This window comes from Taudactylus pleione, unplaced genomic scaffold, assembly GCF_031769625.1.
Source record: "Taudactylus pleione unplaced genomic scaffold, aTauple2 ptg000349l, whole genome shotgun sequence".
Taxonomy (NCBI): Eukaryota; Metazoa; Chordata; class Amphibia; order Anura; family Myobatrachidae; genus Taudactylus; species Taudactylus pleione.
Genome location: NW_028284750.1, coordinates 3,015,851 through 3,040,473, shown reverse-complemented (window position 1 = coordinate 3,040,473; position 24,623 = coordinate 3,015,851). Strand labels below are relative to the sequence as shown.

The following is a 24,623-nucleotide window of genomic DNA, read 5'->3' as shown; positions in this document are numbered from 1 at the left end:
GAGATGCAAAACGCATTAACATTCAGCTCTCTACGAGCCCCAGAGAGTGCATAGCAATGGTTTCAACAAGAGAGAGAGAAAGCACTAATCAAATCTTAGAAGAGGTCTTAGAATTATTGCTACGTGCACGATACTGACAATATCTTATTCTAAAGCTTGAAAAGATCATTCATGAATATGATTGTCCAAGTTTGAAAATTTTGATTGTCCAGTACTTGAAAACAGGTTTCACTGTGTAAATGGAAAGCTCATAACTCAAACACACTCTTCTGCACATGCCACTGTGACAATGCCATCAAATGGTGATCGTTTTCTGTGTGTGTAGAAGTTGCTCAATGAACATATAAAATGTGTGTAAAGAGCTTTTGATGAAGTCATAGGACTGCTGAATGTGGGGCACCTTTGGAGATGTGTCACAAAGGTGCCTTAGGCACCACTGCCTGTACCTCAGGCACCACTCACTGCCTGTACCTTAGGCACCACTCACTGCCTGTATCTTAGGGCACCACTGCCTGTACCTCAGGCACCACTCACTGCCTGTACCTCAGGCACCACTCACTGCCTGTACCTTAGGCACCACTCACTGCCTGTATCTTAGGGCACCACTCACTGCCTGTACCTCAGGCACCACTCACTGCCTGTACCTTAGGGCACCACTGCCTGTACCTTAGGGCACCACTGCCTGTACCTTAGGCAGTGCATTCCTTTGTTTTCTGTACAGAGTTCCCCTCATGTGAGCACTGATGCTCTTATGTATTTACATTTCCATATAACGATATAACCAACGTGATAATCCATAAGACATAGCTATGATCTTTATTTTTAGTTACCAATGCTGCTTTTAAAAGCCAACTGGAGTAGGTGTGAAAGACTAGGTAGTGTTGGAATGCCATAGACCTGGTCATGACCAACCAGGAACCCTCTACACTACAGCAGAGAAGCCACCTCCTGTTTTCAAACTAGATGCTCTCAAAACCGGCACCGTTCCCGCAGACTATACAACCCCTAAAAGTGGTGTGATCAAAACGTGTCATTTATCCACATGCACTTTTGTATCACAAACTGAAACCCCTGCAAGGTGTTGTACAAAGCATGTGCACATGTAGACATCAAAAGGGGGCTGTGCTCCAGTGTATGTGTCTGGTGCTCAAATAGCGCATCACACAATAACTTGCGCTGAACTGCCACCATTTTTCACATTCCTAAATGACCTACAGTAAATGCTGTAGCAATGAATTCCATAAAGACATGAAAAAGTCACGTTTGTGAGTGGTATTTATTTAATTGGATCCTTATTATAAAACTGATGACTTGTAACAATGTAGTATATTGTTTAAACTCATTAAAAAAAACAGATTTAAAGTATTGCACTTTAGATATATGGTTTGGAAATTTGTGCTTATTTGTCTTGCTACCGTGAGGTTCAAATGAATTGCTTTTAATGCTTATTGTGGAAAGAGGTGTTAAACAATGAAAACAAAAGCGAACCTGAATGGTAAGGTTATTCCAAATATTTCTATATAGGTCATCTGACACTGGATATGGCTGCACATACTGTTTAAATAATAACATTAATAATACTAATAGCAAATAGACAAATGTTTATTAACCCAAGACATAATACAAGGTGACATTATACCTTGTTGGGTTGGACTAGACCGCACCACAGGATATAGTCGCAGGCCTATTTACAAACATGGCACTTTAAAAATCACAATGAAACTCATCTTTGCAATGTGGTAAATGCACATAAAAAAACAGCTACAAGTATGGGCCCATTTATATCTCTAACTCTTCATAAAAATAGAACACTGTAACCCCACTTAGCGTTTGTGGATACAGCCTGACGTCACCCCATTTAGCATTTATTCCCATAAATCCTTCATTATATTCCTCTATAAAAATAATCCCCCAAGCTGTGTTACATGACTCTACAGCTGAGAGGTCAGACCTTTACACCCTGTTAGCTCTTGTTAAACTATCTTTTTTTTTACTTTGCACAGACAACATATGTACATATTAAGTTACACTCCATGGCAGATGGACTGCAGACAATATGACGTCCAAGTTGCTTTCGTATCAACGTGGAAATTACATGTCATATTTGGTCTTACTAAAGAAATGCAGAAAAAAAAAATAATAAATCTGCCACCTTTATATCCAGAGAGTAAAATACATTACTTAAAAACTCTTGTAATCTATATTTCTAGTGAGAACATAACATTCAGTACTTAAATCCATGTGGACCGAAAACTTTTAAACGAAGGAGGAGAACACCAATTTGGCGCTGCACAGGCATTTCATTATATAGGTTCCTTTTTTAATTTCTCTGCAAAGAATGAAATTATCCCAACGCGGATGGCTTGAGAACGCTCCGAGACGGCAACACCTCTAATTCTTTCTTTTCTTCCTAAGTGGCTCGTCTTCTGAGCTGCTGTCTTCTGAGCTGCTGCTACTGCTGGTAGTACCGCTGCCGCTGCTGCTGCTTTCCGTCTCAGAGTCCGACTCAGACTCAGATTCTGAAGAGGAGTTATCGGATGAAGAGGAGGAGCTGGAAGAGGTGTCCTCGGAAGAAGAGGAGGAGCTGGAGGTGTCCTCGCTGTCTGAGGAAGGGTCGTTATCTGAGCTGTTGCTGCTTGTGCTGTCACTACTGGAGCTTGTGACACTTTTAGACCTGAAAAATAAAGTAAAAAAGTCACCTTCTAAATGGTGCATCCACATTACAATGTACTCACATTCTGTTGGCTTTTAGGAAGCTTAATAAACTTTTTCAAACATTTTTAGCTTCTTAATATGCTGTGTTTAAGAGCACTTTTTATTTTTGGATACCACATTCATTTAGTTCATTTGACATGATATTTTATCAAATGTCGTCAATGAGTACCACTTTCCTATCAGAAATGCTTTATGTACAGTGCACATATCATATATCACCAATGATGAGCTAGAAGGCTTTGCTATAAGCAAACAATGAGGCGCTATCTCCACACTTCCTGTCCCAGAACAGTGGTCCAAATGCTTATACTACAGAGGAGACAGAAGTCAGCCAAAGGAGGAATGGAATAGGAACCTGGAATGTGCGGCCAGGGTGATTTTATGACTATTACCACCTTTCTTAAAGGGACTACTGCTGCCTAGCTTTTATGTCCTTATCCGTGATCCCATCCATATCACACATCCAATCCCTCCTACATTTATCTACAATCCCATCAAGATCATACATCCAATCCCTCCTACCTTATCCACATCACACATCCAATCCCTCCTATATTATCCACATCACACATCCAATCTCTCCTATATTATCCATATCACACATCCAATCCCTCCTACATTTATCTACAATCCCATCAAGATCATATATCCAATCCCTCCTACCTTATCCACATCACACATCCAATCCCTCCTTCCTTTTCCACATCACACATCCAATCCCTCCTATATTATCCACATCACACATCCAATCCCTCCTTCCTTTTCCACATCACACATCCAATCCCTCCTATATTATCCACATCACACATCCAATCCCTCCTAGATTATCCACATCACACATCCAATCTCTCCTATATTATAAACATCCGATCCCTCCTTCCTTATCCACATCACACATCCAATCTCTCCTTGCTTATCCACATCACACATCCAATCCCTCCTACTTTATGCACATCACACATCCAATCGCTTTTATCTTATCCACATACCCATCCACATCACATCCCTCTTACATTATCCATATCACACATCCAATCCCTCCTATATTATCCATGTTCCCATCCATATTACATCCAATCTCTCCTATATCCACATCACACATCCAATCCATCCTACCTTATACACATCACACATCCAATCCATCCTACCTTATCCACATCACACATCCAATCCCTCCTAGATTATCCACGTCACACATCCAATCTCTCCTATATTATCCACATCACACATCCAATCCCTCCTAGATTATCCACATCACACATCCAATCTCTCCTAGATTATCCACATCACACATCCAATCCCTCCTACTTTATGCACATCACACATCCAATCGCTTTTATCTTATCCACATACCCATCCACATCACATCCCTCTTACTTTATCCATATCACACATCCAATCCCTCCTATATTATCCATGTTCCCATCCATATTACATCCAGTCCCTCCTATATCCACATCACAAATCCAATCCATCCTACCTTATACACATCACACATCCAATCCCTCCTACCTTATACACATCACACATCCAATCCATCCTACCTTATACACATCGCACATCCAATCCCTCCTAATTTATGCACATCACACATCCAATCCCTCCTACCTTATCCACATACCTATCCCTCTTACTTTAGCCACGATCCCATCCACATCACACATTCAATCTCTTCTATTTTATCTACATCGCACATCCAATCCCTCCTACCTTATACACATCACACATCCAATCCATCCTATATTATCCATGTTCCCATCCATATTACATCCAATCCCTCCTATATCCACATCACAAATCCAATCCATCCTACCTTATACACATCACACATCCAATCCCTCCTACCTTATACACATCACACATCCAATCCATCCTACCTTATACACATCGCACATCCAATCCCTCCTAATTTATGCACATCACACATCCAATTCCTCCTACCTTATCCACATACCTATCCCTCTTACTTTAGCCACGATCCCATCCACATCACACATTCAATCTCTTCTATTTTATCTACATCACACATCCAATACATCCTACCTTATCCACATCACACATCCAATCCCTCCTTCCTTATCCACATCACACATCCAATCTCTCCTATATTATCCATATCACACATCCAATCCCTCCTACATTTATCTACAATCCCATCAAGATCATATATCCAATCCCTCCTACCTTATCCACATCACACATCCAATCCCTCCTTCCTTTTCCACATCACACATCCAATCCCTCCTATATTATCCACATCACACATCCAATCCCTCCTAGATTATCCACATCACACATCCAATCTCTCCTATATTATCCACATCCGATCCCTCCTTCCTTATCCACATCACACATCCAATCTCTCCTTCCTTATCCACATCACACATCCAATCCCTCCTACTTTATGCACATCACACATCCAATCCCTCCTACCTTATCCACATACCTATCCCTCTTACTTTAGCCACGATCCCATCCACATCACACATTCAATCTCTTCTATTTTATCTACATCGCACATCCAATCCCTCCTACCTTATACACATCACACATCCAATCCATCCTATATTATCCATGTTCCCATCCATATTACATCCAATCCCTCCTATATCCACATCACAAATCCAATCCATCCTACCTTATACACATCACACATCCAATCCCTCCTACCTTATACACATCACACATCCAATCCATCCTACCTTATACACATCGCACATCCAATCCCTCCTAATTTATGCACATCACACATCCAATTCCTCCTACCTTATCCACATACCTATCCCTCTTACTTTAGCCACGATCCCATCCACATCACACATTCAATCTCTTCTATTTTATCTACATCGCACATCCAATCCCTCCTACCTTATACACATCACACATCCAATCCATCCTATATTATCCATGTTCCCATCCATATTACATCCAGTCCCTCCTATATCCACATCACAAATCCAATCCATCCTACCTTATACACATCACACATCCAATCCCTCCTACCTTATACACATCACACATCCAATCCCTCCTACCTTATACACATCACACATCCAATCCCTCCTACCTTATACACATCACACATCCAATCCATCCTACCTTATACACATCACACATCCAATCCCTCCTACCTTATACACATCACACATCCAATCCATCCTACCTTATACACATCACACATCCAATCCCTCCTACTTTATGCACATCACACATCCAATCCCTCCTACCTTATCCACATACCTATCCCTCTTACTTTAGCCACGATCCCATCCACATCACACAATCAATCCCTCCTACCTTATACACATCACACATCCAATCCATCCTACCTTATACACATCACACATCCAATCCATCCTACCTTATCCACATCGCACATCCAATCCCTCCTACCTTATACACATCACACATCCAATCCAACCTACCTTATACACATCACACATCCAATCTCTCCTAGATTATCCACATCACACATCCAATCCCTCCTACTTTATGCACATCACACATCCAATCGCTTTTATCTTATCCACATACCATCCCTCTTACTTTATCCATATCACACATCCAATCCCTCCTATATTATCCATGTTCCCATCCATATTACATCCAGTCCCTCCTATATCCACATCACAAATCCAATCCATCCTACCTTATACACATCACACATCCAATCCCTCCTACCTTATACACATCACACATCCAATCCATCCTACCTTATACACATCGCACATCCAATCCCTCCTAATTTATGCACATCACACATCCAATCCCTCCTACCTTATCCACATACCTATCCCTCTTACTTTATCCACGATCCCATCCACATCACACATTCAATCTCTTCTATCTTATCTACATCGCACATCCAATCCCTCCTACCTTATCCACAAACAAGATACAAGTCTGAGGCCCCCTCCACCTCTGTTTCACGAGTAAAGTTTACTTAGGTTATATTACGAGTTTACGTATGTCAGGTTAGTGCACACCATGATCCACATAAACTACATTGAAAAATGCCTGTTCCACATAAAATACATTGAAATAGCTATGTGTCACTCCAGCCCAGTTCCCCTCATGTGTCACTGCAGTCCAGCTCCCATGTGTCGCTACAGTCCCCTCATGTGTCACTCCAACACAGCTCCAGTGTCTCTCTAGCTTTGCTCATGTGTCACTACAGACCCATGTCAACTCCCTCATGTTACTCTAGCCGAAATACCCTCATTTGTCACTCCAGCCCAGCTGCCCTTATGTGAAACTCCAGCCCAGCTACCATAATGTGACACTCTAGCTTCCCTCATGTGTCGCTACAGCTCCCTCATATGTAACTCCATCCCAGCCTCTCATGTGTCACTCCAGCCCAGCTCCTGTGTCATTCTAGCCAAAATCCCCTCATTTGTCAATCCAGCCCCTTTATATGTCACTCCAGCCCAGCCCCCCTTATGGGTCACACCTGCCCAGTTCCCCTCATGTGTCACTCCAGCCCAGCTCCCCTCATGTGTCAATCTAGCCGAAATCCCCTTGTCAATTCAGCCCCTTCAAATGTCACTCCAGCCAGCTACACTCATGCGTCGCTCTAGCTTCCCTCATGACCAGGACGCTCCTGTGCTGAAAGGAGAATCCGCCGCCCGAAGGAAGCTTCCTGAGAGGCAAAGATATCAAATGCATAATACCTCACAAAGGTATGGACTGAAGACCATGTGCTGCCTTGCAGAGCTGAATAGCAGAAGCACCACAACGAGCTGCCCACGAAGGACCCACAGACCGAGTAGAATGAGCTTCAACAGAGGATGGTACAGGAAGGCCCTCATGAATGTAAGCCTCAGAAATCGCCATGCGAATCCACCATGCCAAAGTCTGCTTAGTGGCAGGCCAACCCTTCTTACGGAAACCATAGAGGACAAACAAAGAGTCCGACTTCCTAAATGAATTGGTACGGTCAACATAAATCCTTAGAGCATGTACCACATCCAAGGAGGCCTCACCAGCTGAGAGGTCTGGGGAATTAAAGGCCGGTACTATAATTTCCCCATTAATGTGGAACCTAGATACCACCTTAGGTAGGAAACGAGGGTGAGTGCGAAGCACTGCCCTATCTCTATGAAAAATCATAAAGGAAGGGTGACACGGGAGAGCCCAAAATCTGACACCCTTCTGGCCGAAGCAATGGCCAGAAGAAACACAGTCTGAGCTGTAAGCCATTTTAAATCCACTGAGCCCAGTGGTTCAAACGGCGGTCCTTGTAGAGCCCTCAGAACCACAGCCAAATCCCAAGGAGCCACTGGTGGAACAAAGGGAAGCTAAAAACGAGGAAACCTTGCATAAAGGTGCGGACATCAGGAAGGGTAGCAATCCTATGCTGAAACCACACTGATAGGGCAGAAATCTACCCCTTCAGGGAAGCAAGGCGAAGACCGTGATCTAAACCCGCCTGTAGGAAAGCCAAAGCCCTGGATATCCTAAACACCTGAGGATAATAGCCTCTAGGTTGACACCATTCAAAGAAAGTTTGCCACTCTGTGGTAAATTCTTGCAGAAGCAGGCTTCCGAGCTCTGAGCATGGTGTTAACTACAGAGCCAGAAAAAACCCATGGACCTTAAAAAGGGGCTGCCTCAACAACCACGCCGTCAAAGACAGACGACCCAGGTCCGGGTAATGGCAAGGACATTGAAACAATAGGTCCGGACGTTGAGGCAACAGCATCGGAGTGTCTATGGAGAGACTCCGAAGATCTGAGTACCAGTGACCAAATCAACAGGAACATGCCACCTTCTTGCTTGAACTTCTGAAGTACTCGAGGAAGAAGGGAGAACGGAGGGAAGAGGTACGCAAACTGGAAGGTTCACCAGACTGACAGTCTACCAGAAGAACCTCCTCGTCTCTTGTTGTTGACCAGCACATAGACAGCTTGTTGTCTTGTCAGAAGACCATGAGGTTTATTTCTGGAAGGCCCCACTTGTTCACTAGGAATTAAAAACACCTCCTGGTGAAGCAACCATTCCCGTGGATGCACGTCCTGACGGCTGTGGAAGTCTGCTTCCTGGTTGAGGACTCCTGGCATGAACACTGCCGAGACAGCTGGGAGATTGCCTTCCGCCCAAGCCAGAATGCGGGACACCTGTGTCAGGGCCGCCTGACTTCTGGTTCCTCCTTGGCGATTTATGTAAGCCACTGTGGTGGTGTAGTCTCACTGGACCTGCACGGGTTTTCCGTGAAGAACTAGTCTAGCTTGCTGAAGAGCTGTGAATATGGCTCGAAGTACCAATATGTTGATTGGAAGAGCAGATTCTGCTGACGGCCACCTTCCCTAAAGAAGTGTGGACCTGTCACAGCCCCCAACCTTGGAGACTGGCGTCCGTCATCAGGAGGACCCAGTCTGAGATCCAAAAGGGGCGTCCCTTGTTGAGGTGGGACATCTGTAGCTACCAGGCCAGAGACAGCCGTACCTCTGGAGAAAGCACCAAGGTCAAGGTCTTTATCCGATGGGGCAACCCATTCGATCTGGAGAAGATCAACTTCTCCAGAGGTCTGGAGTGAAAACTGGGCATACTCTACCATGGTGAACTTCGACACCATGGACCCCAGTAACCTGACTGCCGAGTGAAGAGACACTCGGCGACTCTGAAGACAAATAAGAATCTTTGCCTGTAAAGCAGAGATCTTTTCCTCCATCACAAAGATTCTTCGTTGTCTGTGAGGAACCACTTCCAGTTTATCAGTCAGCCGTGAGTCTGCAACACATATATTGTCCGGTGCAGATGGCCCTGAAGTACCCCCATAGACCCTGCTAAGTGCAGAAGGTCGTCCAGATAGGGTAACAGGCGGACCCCCTGCATCCGCAGGTGGGCTGCCATAACTGCCACGAACTTGGTAAACACCCTAGGTGCTGTGGAAAGGCCAAAGGGCAGTACCTGAAACTGGAGAGGTTGATTGACCACTGCGAACCTGAGGGTCCGCTGGTGAGCTAAAGCAACTGTGACATGCGGGTAGACATCCTGAATGTCCAAGGACACCATAAAATCCCCAGGCTCCATAGCCAATATGATGGAACGCAGGGTCTCCATCCTGATCCAAGGGACCCTCAAAGACTTGTTGAAGGACTTGAGGTTAAGCATAGGCTGGTAGGACCCATTGGGTGTCAGAACCAGGAAGGGGTCGGGTGTAAAACCAGGGGCGTTTCTAGAGAGGAGGGGGCCCGTGTGCAGTCTCTGACATGGGCCCCCTCCTCTCTGTCCGGTGGCCGGCAGAGCACCAAGCTAGTTATAGTTAGAGTTATAGACTCTGGGCACTAGAGTGCACCCAGAATCTATAACGTATGAGCAGGTCACCGGGAAAATGTCAGCCGTGGCCATTTTCCCTGTACTGCGCATACGACGGGAAAATGGCAGCGGCGGCCATTTTCCAGTCTTTTTTACAGCGCCCAACCCCTGCACCGACGTGGGACTCCGGAGAGGTAAGTAATACTATGGGTGCAGAGGGGGCCCCGCACCCATTATAGATATGCCCCTGTGTAAAACCCTGTTCCTCTCAAGAGGCAACAAAACAGGCACTATAACCCCCGCTTGGAGCATAGAGTGCCTTACTTTCTGGAATTCCAGGGCCTTGTCTTTGACTGACTGAAGGCCTGTGGTGAAAAACCGGCTGGTAGGCCTTCTGCGGAAGGAGAGGGCGTACCCGTGAGAGACCACTTCTCCTACCCAAGTGTCTGTAGTAGTCTGATACCAGCACTGGGCGAAATGAAGAAGTCGGCCTCCCACCCTGGGGTCCCCTAGGGGGAGGCCCATCCCGTCAGGACTGTCTCTGGACTTACCCTGGGCCCAACAGGGCCAAAAGGACAAAGTCCCAGACCCTGAAGGAACTTGGGCCGATGACAGACACACGGATTTAGCTGCTGCCAAAGTGCTCTCAATTTTTTCCCAGATCAGGGACAAAGAGACCTCACCATTAAAGGGTAAGCATTCCAACCCTTTCTTGGAGTCTGCAGCAGCTCTCTATGAGCGCCACCACAGGGAGCGGCGTGCCGCCACTGCTGCCGAGGAAATTCTAGAAGTGAGGAGACCTATAACCAAGGCATCTGCCCCCTGTCCATTGTCTGGCTACCCAGCTTAGTCATAACTGGTCTGGAAGCCCCTTCCTGTAAGGGAGTATATGGACTTCCAACAAAGTACCACTTGGCGATATGTAGCATTCGAGAGAACATAGGCAAGGTTGCAGTACTCACTAGGCATGTAATGAACTACAGGAATGGATAAAATGCAGCTAACATTCCTGTGATATCACCGACGAAGGGAATTCCGCAGAATACCCATTACATATAAAAGTTTTGCGCCCGCGAAACCTCGCATTTGCGAAAAGGTCTCGCTTTTGTGAAAAAGTATCGAGCAGGCGAAAAAGTATCGCGCAGTGAAAAAGTATCGCTATGGTGAATCCCAGACCGCCTACCTAGCGTGACATACCCGCGAAACTTCATTGCCGAAGCGAAGAGTAGGGGAAAGGACGCAATATGAGGATTTCACCTAAAGCGTGCCCCATGTTGGCTTAAGGGAAATCCCTGCAACATGGACTGGAGGTAGTAGTCAGTCTCTGTACAAAGGTAGAGAGAGACACTACTGTGAACACTGCGTGAACTACCAGGGAGGGAGAATTAGCTAATTCTCCCAAATACCTGCCTTGTAACTAACAGGTAGAGTGGAGCAGCAGGGTGTACGTCATACCTGCAGGCACAACCGCATGGTAATAGCACCCAGCATGCACTGGGTATAATGCGACCACATAGCATATACATACATATATACACATTATAGTAGTAAAGCAAAATACTAGCCCTGTCTGTTGCTTGTCAAGCTGCAGGAACTTACTGCATAAATATGACAGAGTGCAATACCAATTCTCACAAATACATATACTATATAAATGTGAGAAACCCTCAGTGTTCACATCACCCTCCGCTAACAGTACTGAGCATGTGGTACGTTTTAGCTGAGGAGAATAATCACGTTCACTCTCAGACATGATGAGTGTAAACGATGTGTATGTGATGCAACACACAGAAAGACACTTAATTTTATCTGTGAGGCAATAAGCACCCTGCAGCACCGCAAGGGAGAGAATGACAGGGAAAGTAAAATGGCTGACAGAAGTGAAAGTACAGTCAGACAGCGCTAGCATATAGTCACATACAATGCAGAAATAAATCACCTGCACTACAAGCACTATGATCAACTACACAGACACAGAGCCTGGTAGGAAACAGTGCTGCATACACTGACCTCAGCGGAGAAGCGGTATGCGGGGGACCCGGACCGCGATGCCACCTGTATCAGAATCCAGCAGCGTTCGCCACTTGTATAAAATGGCCGCCGAGGAGCTGATAGGAGACAGGCCGAGGTGAGGAACGCTGCCACAGCCTGCCAGACCGCTGTGGAAAGGCACTATGCAGCAGGGAAGGCGCCGCCTGTGAGACAGGGAAAGCACACACCCCTGGCAGGCTATTAACCCCTAGGACGCTGGAGCATTTTCCATACTGCTGCAGCCCGCTGTCCCTGGTGGTCTAGTGGAAGCAGAGAATCAGTACCTTGCTCCACGTGCAGCCTGTCCCCAGGGAGCCCCCTGCCTAGGGACAAATAAGACTGTGAATCGGCGGTAACCCACCGCGGGTTCCCGTCGCTTACCTGAATCCCCGTGAATCCGGCCACAGTCTGGAATACCGGGGTCCCCGCTAGCTGAGACCCTGGTACCCGCCAGCATCCCCGGATCAGTATCGGCGTTCTGGCCCGGCAGGGTGAAGGAGCGGCAGCATGGACCTCTAATTAGCCTGTCCATGCTGCCCGCTCATATCATCGCAGCAAAAGCTGCTGGAAGAAACGTCAGGGGCTGTCCAACAGCCCCCCTCTGAAGAGGTGATCTGACTCCGAGCCGGGGACCTACGAAACTGATTTGCCATGGCTCGGGGGCGGGATATAGTAGAGGGACCCTATTGCATACTGGGAGGCTGAAAAATTAACTCGGAGGTGCCCGATGTCTGCCGCCATCGCCTATACCCCAAGGTATCCTGTGGACACCCTATGGACCCTGAAGTAGAAAAAAAAAAAAGATTTTCAGATGAGAAATTACATTTATATTTAAATACAAAGAAACATACCTCTTCTTCCTCATCTTTGTGTCTGGCATATTGTTGGTGCTACTGCAAAAAAAAAAAAAATATATATAATAATAATAATAATAATAATAATAATAATAATAAAACTACTAGAACTGGCATATCCTTCAGGTTTATTTCAGATATTACCTATTTCATTTGACATGTTTACTCACTGTAAAAAGACTTTGGTATGTGATCAAGAGAGAGATGTATATACTCTGGGGAGTATATTCAGGACATAAAGTGTTATCAGTATGTCTCATATACACAATTAATGATGAACAGATGTAGTATCTAGGACCTCTCAATAGCTTTTAGAAGGTAGAATCAAGTGGTGACAGGGCTGAGAGAACATACAAAACACGACATTCATGCATTTTAATGAAATTATTTAGATGGTACATTAGATTGCACGTGGTCAGGGTGCTAGAATGAACACTAGAAAGTTATAGAAGAGCAGCAGAAAGCCATAAAGAGGTCTACTAAAAGGCTATGATTAAGGGTCAGTGAAGAAATCTTGTGTGAAGGCAAAAAAACAAAATGGACAAGGGAAAACATTTCATATCGGATTAATGTACAACATCTGAAATGACCAGGGATCAAATCTGCGGGTAGTGGTTTCCAAGGTGATCATTATTTTTTTTTCAAGCTTATCATTTGGAATATAAACACCTAATGAAAACACGGCCCAAAAGTTAGATAAATAGTATCCAGCGATGTTTAGCTCGTTAACTTAAGATCCCTACTGTAGAAGGGAAGTATTCGATTGCAAGTCCGAGAAGTGCAGTTGAAACGCCAGAACTTTGTTACCATCAACATTGCCAAATTTCCCTTGCACACCATAAAGATGTGCAGGAGTGCCAACAACTTGTCTACATTATGAACTTATCAGCCTTAGGCTTAGATAGCATTGTCGACATGCAAACGTGTCATTATGTTAGCGGCGACTTCGTGAACCTGGACATGGAATCTGTCGTCTTTATAGCCCTGTTGACATTCACAATGTGGACATGATGAATGCGGATCTTGTATACCACACCCCTAGAGGGCATGTTGTGCTCTATTCATCTGATCTGCCAGATCCACTAAGTCTTCATCGATCCAGCACTATTCTATCCTGTACAGTTACTGCTTGCGTGTTTCAAACAGACAAACATGTCGATGCCTGCTCTCTAAGAATTCCCCTATCACTTGCACCTTCAAGCTCAGAAGGTAAGGCACAGACCACACCACTGAATTTCACCCAATGTTAAACTCTAAGAGGTATATTTACTAAAGTGCACGTTCTTAGAAATAGAGATGTTGCCCATAGAAACCAATCAGATTCTAGCTATTACCTTCTAGAAAGAGCTAGTTAAATGAGAAGTAGAATCTGATTGGTTGCTTTGGGTACCACCTCCATGTCTAAAAACCTGCACTTTAGTAAATATACCCCCAAGTATTATGGTGTACCACTTTAAGGTTATGAGTACTAGCAGTCGATTGTAGGAGGATATCCTAGCTACATATTCTTCTACCACAGAGAGGGAATTTGCAGCCAGTAGATTTGGTATGGTAGAATGTGTAACATCATCACGGCACATTCCAGCCTGCCAATAATTTATCACCTCCGTTTGTTCATAACTGCTTGGCTTAGCCTCCTTTATGTTTTATATCTAGAATGATGAGAGGATATCAGGACTACATTCATTACATGTCACCTTGCGTGTTTAAATGTTTTATGCCAAAAGGGACAGATTCAATTCCCCATGTTGCTTACTGCGGGCTTGTAGCTCCTGGGTAAAGTGCCCCGGACTATTCAATTGCGCCCGTTGTAAGCCTACACACTGCACTTACCACATATTTCTGTTTGCACCCTCCTGAGGTGGACGCAGAAATCTGCCCGGCAGTCACAAGTGCATTAACCCATAGCTCCAGGCAGTTAACCCAGAGATCTTTTAGTTAATGCACGTTAGCCGCAGCCTTATCACGCAAACAGGCTTGTAACTGGATAGCTTTGAGCATTAATGCCTGGAGGTACAAGCCCACAGTAAGCAGCACGGCTAATTGAATCAGGCCTAAAATATGCTTTCCCATCAAAGTGCAATTAGAAGTTGTAAGACACGTGCAATTGCCACTATGAGGCCTTATGACCACCACCTTAAAGAACATGGGAAAGGCAATATGTTTTGAAGGCATAAAATTGATGTGTGCCCTCCAGAGTAACAGGGAATATCCCATGAATGCACCATCTACAACACCTCACCCCACATCCAAAACCTCAGCTTTCATGCGAGCACAGAAGTGCAATCATGCACCCAATCACAACGCAGCAAGGAAAATCCCTCATCTACTGATTTCCTCCAATCAGAAGGTGCAAGGTTCCACCCCACAGACACCTCTGTTTAACCCAGAAAATCCTATTGACAGCTCCGCCTTACTACTCTGGCATTTACACTGCATATTTCCACTTTTGTAAATTCTAATTAAATTGAGTTGTGGATCTGATAATTACACTTTAATAATGAAGCAGGAAAAATAAATTGCTGTTGCACACCCTAAGCACTTAGAACACTGATAGTAAAAACAAGGCCGCACCTCCGCCTTCCTCCCTATTTGTGTATATGAAGAACACTTGAAGGTATATTTCTTCTGCTTGGTACTAGCACCCCACCTGTCTGCACTTAAGTCATTTTAATCAGCACAAATTAGCGGCACTATTATGGTAAATCCTTGATACATGGATATAATCTGTTAAGGTGCATACACACACACACAACGATTTTTTGAACGATTATCGGTAACGATATCGTTTATCGTTCAAAAAATCATTCACTTTCTGAGTTAAAACGATGAACGATTATCGTTCATGCGCGTTCACGTTTGTCGCTTGTAGTTCAGTCAGACTGACCAACTCAACGATTTTCAGTAAGGGAATATGCAAAAACCGTTTCTAGTTAAAAAAAAAAATCATTCATTACATTTAATAAATGAACGATTTTAGTAAACTATTTTCGATAATTTTTCCCTTGAAAAAATGAACGAAAATAGTTTACTAAAATCGTTCAATTTACTAAATTGTTGTGTGTGTATGCAGCTTTAGGATTAGCAGTATTAAAGATCCACCTGATGGGATTCACCTTCACCTGATGGAAGGGTTCACATGTTTAGACAAGTAGGCGCTAACAACATATACTCCATGTGAATTGTAGAGTTTATCACAGTTGCTTTTACCATCAGTGTTCTTAGTGCTTAGAGTATGCGCATATATTGTCAATTTTCTGCATGGCACTACAAGTCTCAGCATGACAGAACCTCTTACTATGTTTATAATTAGGGTGTACAATCTAAACTCCCCCTTTAATAAACAGTCCTGAAAGTTTTGTTTCCAAATAATAGCCATTTCAGTTTTGTGACGGCTATATAGCCTTTAACAAAAACCTCCATCCTGCCCTAGAAAGCTGACTGCGAGCATACTACCTTGGATAACACACAAGATGCCATTCTAAGGTGTATATTTACCTTTGCCCTAATAACAACCTTGCTTCTTTTTCTTTTAATTCTCTCTTTAGTTCAGTTGTTCTAGAGGGTCTGTACAGATATTTTCTTTTCCCAGTACATTCGTAGCTCCAGTGGCCGAGCTCTAGACACTTCTGACAACGTACATTCTGTTTATTTGCTTCACTGGAAATAAAAACAGACAAAAGGTATATTGGCTTAGATCAAACAAGCTAACAATAAACGATCATTATTTTCTGCATATGCATGTTCATTACATTAGCCTATTAAAGTAGGATTTACACTTTATTTTGTTTTAACATTTCATTTTTTTTTAGTCAGTGCGTTGACCAAAGCAACCAATCATTGTCTGTCATTTCAAAGACTGTGCAATATAAATGAGTTACAAGCTGATTGGTTGCTTTGCACAACTTCTCCAAGGCTTGATACATTTACCCCTCTGTTTGTTACAGTGTATCAAACAGTGTCTGTAACAAACATTTCTGGCTTTCAGTAGGCGAGATTACATGTAGCCGGCATACATGTTAGCCTTTACCCCAATGTCATAGGCATGACTAACTCTCCTCACTGAGGATTTGAAACCCAATGACATTGGCAGATGAAATACTGAGGGCGAGAATGCAGGTAGTGTTTGGGAAAAAAAAATACAATTACAGATAGCCATTTTAGTCTATAAATGCATTCGGAATTATATATAAAAAAATTAAAAGAAAACAGTGACCATTTCCTCTACAGTTGTAGTACCCTGTATATATTATAACAATAAAACCCATCAAATTAATAATTAATTAATATGGCCCCTGTATCAGAGCCCTGCACAACAGTCCTTTTCACCTGCCAATATATGCTGCTCTATTTGATCAACTAGCCGGCTGTCTAAGTCCAACTAGTCACTATTGACAGGCGATAAGTTATTGATAGTGTTCATTCTAACACCCTGCACCTGTCAGAACCCTTGCAGTTCCTCTTTCCTGTCTGGGGCTTCCCTCTATGCTCTGGTGCTTCTAGCACACAAACTGCTACATATCGGCAGTTTGTTGCATCCGCTGGGTGTGCTAGAAGCACCAGAGTAGAGAGTGACACCCGGGCATGATAAAGGAACTGCACAGGTTGTGACAGGTGCAGGGTGCTAGAATGAACACTATATTGACACTGATGGAAGCTAAAAATATAAAAGGTTGATGCTTTTGTGTAAAATAATTAGCTTTCCAGAAAACTTATAATTTAACCAAACGTATAACTATGTTACACTTTATTTTGCTCAGTATCCTCTTAAATATAGTACAAAATATGTAATAACATTCTATACTGTTATGTTTTTAATTTTAAAATAAAAGCTTTACGCAAAATTTGTATTTATCTGTAAAAATGCATAGGGGCACTGAAATAAATGTAAGGTGCCAAAAGGGCGGTGGGACAGAAACGTTTGTGAATAACTGCTGTAGACATTGCAGCAACCACACTGCAGAAGCGGGAGGCAATAGGCAAGCCGACTGCCTAAATACCGGCAGCCGGCTTCCCGACTGTCATATCCCAGCATGGGTGAAATGCCGGGCGTCTACATATAGACGCCCGCATTTCCCCGACGCTGGGAGACCGGCGCCCGGCATCACGATCGTACTGATGCCGGGCGCCGCGGGGGGGGGGAGGGTTAGGTTTAGGGCTCCCGGGGGGGACTTAGGGTTAGGCACCCCCCCGGGAGGATTAGGGTTAGGCTAGGGGGAGGGAGGGTTAGGCACCCCCGGTGGGGACTTAGGGTTAGGCACCCCCCCGGGGGACTTAGGTTTAGGCAGCGGGGAAGGGGGTGGTTAGGGTTAGGCACTTAGAGGGGGGATTAGGGTTAGGCACTTGGGGGGGAAGTTAGGGTTAGGCACCCCTAAGGAGGGTTAGGGTTAGGTTAGTGGATACTTACCTATACACGATCGGGATTTCCAGCGCTGTCGGGCTTCCGTTGCGTCGCACTCTGCTCCTGTCGGGCTGCCGCTGACGGGAATCGAACCGCCGGCCATGCGGCTCACGGTATTTCATACCAATTCCGCAGAAGCCCACCGTTCTCACACAGGCCTTGGACACTCCGTTTATTGCAGTGCTCCAGCAAGCAGAGTTGGTGGTAGTAATGCTGAATTTCTTTTCCAAACCTCCATACACTTGTGCTGCCTGGGACATGTGGGATGCCGACGGTCTAAATACCAGCGGTGAAATCCCGACAGCGTTAGGATCCCGGCTCCAGTATCCCGACAGCCGGCATCCCGAAGGTATCAGGAGTGAGGGGAGGGTTAGGTTTAGGGGTCAGGCACTAGGGGGAGGCTAGGTTTAGGGTACGGGTAGGTTTAGGCACTGGGGGGGTGGGGGGGTTAGGTGAAGGCACCAGGGAGGGAGTGTTAAGTTTAGGGTACGGGTAGGTTATGTTAGGTTTAGGCACCGGGACAGGAGGGTTAGGTTTAGTGCTACTATACTTACGTAGTCTGACCAGCGACATCCCGACCGCCAGGAATCCATACCCAACCCGTGCTGTCTAGAGAAGTGGTTCTCAAACTCTGTCCTCAGCACGTGCACAGGTATACCCATTACTCACTGAAACATTTTAAAAGATGAAGCTCATAATTTCCCTTGTGATTCTGTGATCCTTGTGATTCTGTGGTGAGACCTGAAAAACATGCACTGTCTGGGATGCTAAGGACCGAGTTTGAGAACCTGTGGTCTAGAGGCTCCAGGGACATCAATGGCTTTGTGTGTCTTTCTGCTATAAATATAACCTGACACTTATGTTGGCCATCCACTATACAATTTTCTGTCAGTGCACAAGCCACAAAGAGGTTCTACTACCTTCTATCATAAATGTCACCAGTAAAGCATGGAGGCCTAATGCTAGGTACAAACGGAACGATCTGTACCACCAACGACTTGAAAGATATCTTGCAGCGAAGTCATCCTGCCACATCTCTGAACAGGCAAAGCTAACAATATCGTCCAAATTGGCCAGCATGTACGAACGATCATAGATATCGTTATCGTTCACTGCATAAAAATTAATAATATTAACGATAGATCATTATCGTTCATAGATATCGTGTACGCACCTTAAGTTTTTCATAGTGGAGTTCACTGTAGAGGTTGTAGCTAATGCACAAACCATCCCTACTTATTACTGGTTGCCAAGGGGACAACACAGTTAGCCTGCATAGGTTTTCCAGGCATAGTTACTTCTAGCTTGCATTCTCCCCCCCTACAACGTAGTGTTCATTCTAGCACCCTGCACCTGTCACAACCCATGCAGTTCCTCATTCCTGCCTGGGGTGTCGCTCTCTACTCTTCCTGCACACTCAGTTGATGCAACAAACTGCTGATGTACGGACCAGAGTGTGCTAGAAGCACCAGAGCAGAGGGACACCCCAAGCGCAAAAGAGAAACTGCATGGGTTGTGACAGGTGCAGGGTGCTAGAATGAACACTAACATGACACTGACACATCCTCTAGATAGAAAGTAAGTTCTAGCGAGCAGGGCCAAGTCTCGTTTTGTGGCCTCTACGTAGCTATATAATTTGCGGGTAGTTATGTATAAATGTAAAAGAAAAAAGCCTCATCTCCGGATGTACTCTGTGCTGCTGTAAATATTCAGATGATTTCACTGCCTAAAGGTCTCTCTCTGCCCACTTCATAAAAAGGTAGACACAGACAAACAAAAGATCGACAACAAGTCGAATCTATGAACTTTGTTTCAGATGGAATGGTGTGTGCCAGGAACCTCGCACACTTACTCTGTCCTCTTACCTGAAGGAACAGGACCCAAATATCTAACATTACATCTGTGTCTTCCTGCATACCTCTAACCACTTCCTCATATCATGAACTTTCCCAGTCAAAAGTGTCAATTTTAAGACAGTGGAGCTTATTTCCCCTTTGACCTAGGGACCTGGAAGTGACATGATGAGGGCGGAAGTGAAGTTCCATTCTCATTAAGGCCACCTAAAGAAGAAAGTTGGCTGCTCGCCACGCTTCTGGCTCGTTGGCTCGCTACGTGCACCACAAGATTATATTACCCCTCTATGCCCACATGGATGGTAGGGAACGACGTTGGACAGTAGCTAATGACGTCAGGGTCCACTCCGCAAAGGGAATTTAGACATTACCATTTAAAGACATCTCATTAAATAATCAGTGTGTTGTTAACAGTTTAATAATTTCATTGGCTACAGCTTGTCCTATTCCTACCACTTCAAAATAGTTGTGTCAATTGAATAATATGATTCACCATTCACAGGGCTGCTCTGTATACAGTCATTCCTTCCGGGACTCTGTGGTTTGTCCCACAAACCCGGATGAAAACTGGGTGAAACTGCTAAGGGGGAGTGGTAGTGGGAGGGCCAATCAGAAGACACATTAAGTGCTAGCACAATTTTAGGCCATATCAATGGAGTTAAGATTTTATAATACATATGTAGTGTTTTTGCAATTTTGTTTATAGCTTTCCATAAAAAAAATTTTTTTTTAGTTTGGTGGCAACATTTTCTTCATACAAGACTATAGTAAGTACATAATTGATGTTTGTTTCTAATTAAGCACCACATTGGTGAAAACAGAATAACTTCACCAACTTTAAGGTTGATTCAATAAAGAGCAATGCCTGTAAAGGGCAATGTATGGTTGATGTACAGTGCGCACATAGCCATACATACAGTAGCCTCAACTGGTGTATTTTAGTATTCACCCCTATATGGCCGCAAACTAAAATTGCAATTTAGATACAAAATCCAAGTGATTTAAAGTGTCATTGCTGGCATTCCAATACTGTCCACCACAGTACATCGAGGGCAAAGCCCGTACATTTCCCTTATTGAATCAATCCCCAAATGTTATTAGAGGTTAGTGTGTTTACCTACTGTATTTATTAGATGACAGATTTACCATTCTAGAGTGACACACTAATGTAGCACATCATACAATTACACTTACTGCTGGTGCAACTTGCAGTGTGACACTTTACCTTACTTTAAGAGATAGACCACTGAATAACTTATTTTGTTCAGACTTAGGCCAATACTATTGATAGCAGTTTGTAAATACATTACTTTACATAAGTAATTATTTATAATTAACGTGCAGTAATTAGCTATAGAAGTTAAAAAAAAAAATTTTTATATATATAATCTGCATACATTAGTACACGAATATCTATTACGATAAATATGAAAGTGCATACAGTACCTCTACAAAAAACATTACGCAATGTCCTATGTAAGACTATGTATATGTGAGATCATGTGTTCTGCCCCAGTAATGGCACAGGAGAATCCAAGTACAGCCACTGTGACTTGGATCATCTCACTAGCCATTACATCCAGACACCACCTGGCCCCCTCCTCCTCTCCAGCATCATTACAGTAGCTGTCCATGGCATGGTACTAATGCAGGAACTGCTGGCGCTCAGCCGGAACCAAAATGCCGCCACTGAGCCTATAACCAGCCTAGCACACTCCTCCCTCTCCGTACTCCGCGTTCCACTTACGCCTGCCTACGGGCGATCAGCCGGTGCATGGGAGTAGCCATGTTTTGATGAGGGCCAGACGCGGCTGCCCCGCTGCATGGCGGGCCACGGCAGTCAGCAGGAAGTAGTGGCAAAACGCGACTGCAAACGGCGACTCGTAACCCTGGCCGCCATGTTTGACGAGGGCAGCTGATACATTATGTTATGTTATTCACCAGGCCTGGGGAGTTTCGGCAGTCTTTTCACCGACAATGCTACTAATATTTTAAAACAATTGCATCCTAGTGTGGAAAGGTACATGACAGGTACTAGACATTCCTCATCATTTGTGAGTTCAGTTAAGTGAACTTAGTTACAGTAGGGTCATAGTTTGAATACTGATATTCAATTAAAACTAATTTTATAAGCTCAGAGAATAAACATTCAGGGGTCTATTTACTAAGCAGTGTTAGGAGACAGAGTGAAAAGTGATAAGAAAGTGATAAGGTGCCAGCCAATCAGCTCCCAACTGTCATTTTTCAAACACAGTCTGTGAGATGACAGTTGGGAGCTGATTGGCTGGCACCTTATCACTTCCTTATCACTTTTCACTCTGTTTCCTAACACTGCTTAGTAAATAGACCCATATGTTTGAAGGTAAGAGCATTTGTACTGTTCAGTTGGTCAATAATATTGATTACCGGTTCCCATGGACAAATCGGAAAAACCTGTGTATAAAGGCCCCCATACATCAGAGATGGATTGCAGCAATCGTGCAGTTTGCAATCGATTGTGTATAAAAATCTGCAATGTATGGGCTTCACAGATTGCAGATTGCAACCAAAAAGTGATTGGAATTGTTTCATCAGATTGTCCAACATGTTGGATTTTACAGATTGATTGGGGCTCTAGATTGCTAGTGTATGGACATGATCAGCAGATTTGCAGACCGTTACCATGAAAATGATGGGCCTTTCAAGATTGCCAGATCTGTGTTTGCTGCAATCGATCTGCAAATCACTGAAAAAGATCTGTAGTGTATGGGCGTAGATTGCTCGATTGGGAAATCCTAAGATCGGGCAATAAATCTTCAAATTGTTCAATTGTGGTTTTCAGATTGCTGATGTATAGGGGACTTTACTGCCAGAACTAATTAAAGGCTTACCCCAACTTAAGGCCCCCATACATCAGCAATCTGAAAACCACAATTGAACAATTTGAAGATTTATTGCCCGATCTCAGGATTTCCCAATCGAGTAATCTGCGCCCATACACTACAGATCTTTTTCAGTGATTTGCAGATCGATTGCAGCAAACACAGATCTGGCAATCTTGAAAGGCCCATCATTTTGCTAGAAACGGTCTGCAAGTCTGCTGATCATGTCCATACACTAGCGATCTACAGCCCCAATCGATCTGTGAAATCCAACATGTTGGACAATCTGATTAAACAATTCCAATCACTTTTTGGTTGCAATCTGCGATCTGTGAAGCCCATACATTGCAGATTTTTATACACAATCGACTGCAAATTGCACGATTGCTGCAATCCATCTCTGATGTATGGGGGCCTTAAGACAAAAAAAAAAATCGTTTTGGATGAAATTTGCAGAGTGAAATAAAAATGTTTTTCTACTCCAGGGTCCTTAGGGATCCACAGGGATACCTTGGGGTATAGGCATGTGCTTGTCCATGGGCACCACACAGTTAAAGCTGTCATCCCAGGATGCATCAGGCCCCCACCTATACCCCGCCCCCAGGCCAAGGCACCTCAGTTTCCAGACTCTCCAACATGACCCCTTTCACCAGGTACAAAAAGCTCTGCTCCTGGATTTCTCTCTTAATTGATGATTGCAGCCATCTGTGCCTAATCTATTAACAAGCTCAACACATGTGTCTGCAATCATTAATTAGGTGGGAAACCCAGGAGCAGAGCATTTTGTACCAGATGGAAGGGGACATGTTGGAGGGTAGGAGTTTCAGTAGGTGCCCGGCCGGAGCTGGGCCACCACACAGGGGGGCTGTGTTTCACAGCCCCTGAAGAACTTGAAAGAACTTTAAGAGCAGCATGGATAGTCCAGAGCACGTCCGCACTACCGCTCCGACACCCCTGCCGGCGCCGACCACCGGTACTGATCCGGGGAACTCGGCGGGCTCTTGGGGGTTCCAGCTAGTGGAACTCCTGGGGGTCTAGGACTGTGGCCGGAACGCAGATGGAGCAACTCAGGTAAGCAGCGGGTGTGTGTTGTATGCGCCCGCTGATACACAGTCCATTGTCACCAGGGCTGGGGCTCCCTGGGGACGGCAATATAGTGGAGCCAGGCACTGAGCCTACGCTCACACTAGACCACCAGGGATGCAGGGCTGGAGCGTTGCGGAACACGCCCCAGCATCCCGGGGCGTTAATTCCCTTCCAGGGGAGAGCGCCTTCCCTGTTTAGTACAGGAGACCCCTCCCCCGCTGCTCTCAGCGCCTTCCACAGAGGCTTGGCGGGCTGAGGCAGCGATCCTCCCCCCGGGCCCGCCTCCTTTGATTCCTCGGTCAACCATCTTGTATGAGCTAGATGGTGGTGTCGGGGTGCGGAGCCTGGGTTCCCCTTACATACCTCTCCTCCATAATTTCATGTCAGCATATGTAGCGCTATCACTACCGGTATGCTGGTCTGTGCAGTTGATAGTGCAATTAGTGCAGGCAATTTCTGCATTGTATGTGACTTTATGCTAGCGCTGTGTGTCTGATTTCTCTCCTGTCAGCCATTTTACTATCCCTATTTTTTCCTGTTCAGCCCTCTCGGTGCCAGTACTGTC

General features: G+C 44.7%; 1 protein-coding gene across 1 annotated transcript; it reads right to left on the bottom strand.

Annotated features, from left to right (window-relative positions):
- Nucleotides 1-1,581: 1,581 nt before the first annotated feature.
- On the bottom strand, nucleotides 1,582-21,997 carry ZCCHC10 (zinc finger CCHC-type containing 10). Its single transcript, XM_088444104.1, has 4 exons — nucleotides 21,859-21,997; nucleotides 16,356-16,517; nucleotides 12,855-12,896; nucleotides 1,582-2,674 (listed from the first exon to the last, which is right to left on the bottom strand). Exons 1-4 carry the CDS (start codon nucleotides 21,897-21,899, stop codon nucleotides 2,392-2,394), a joined length of 528 nt encoding a protein of 175 aa, XP_088300230.1. The 5' UTR covers nucleotides 21,900-21,997; the 3' UTR covers nucleotides 1,582-2,391.
- Nucleotides 21,998-24,623: the final 2,626 nt, after the last annotated feature.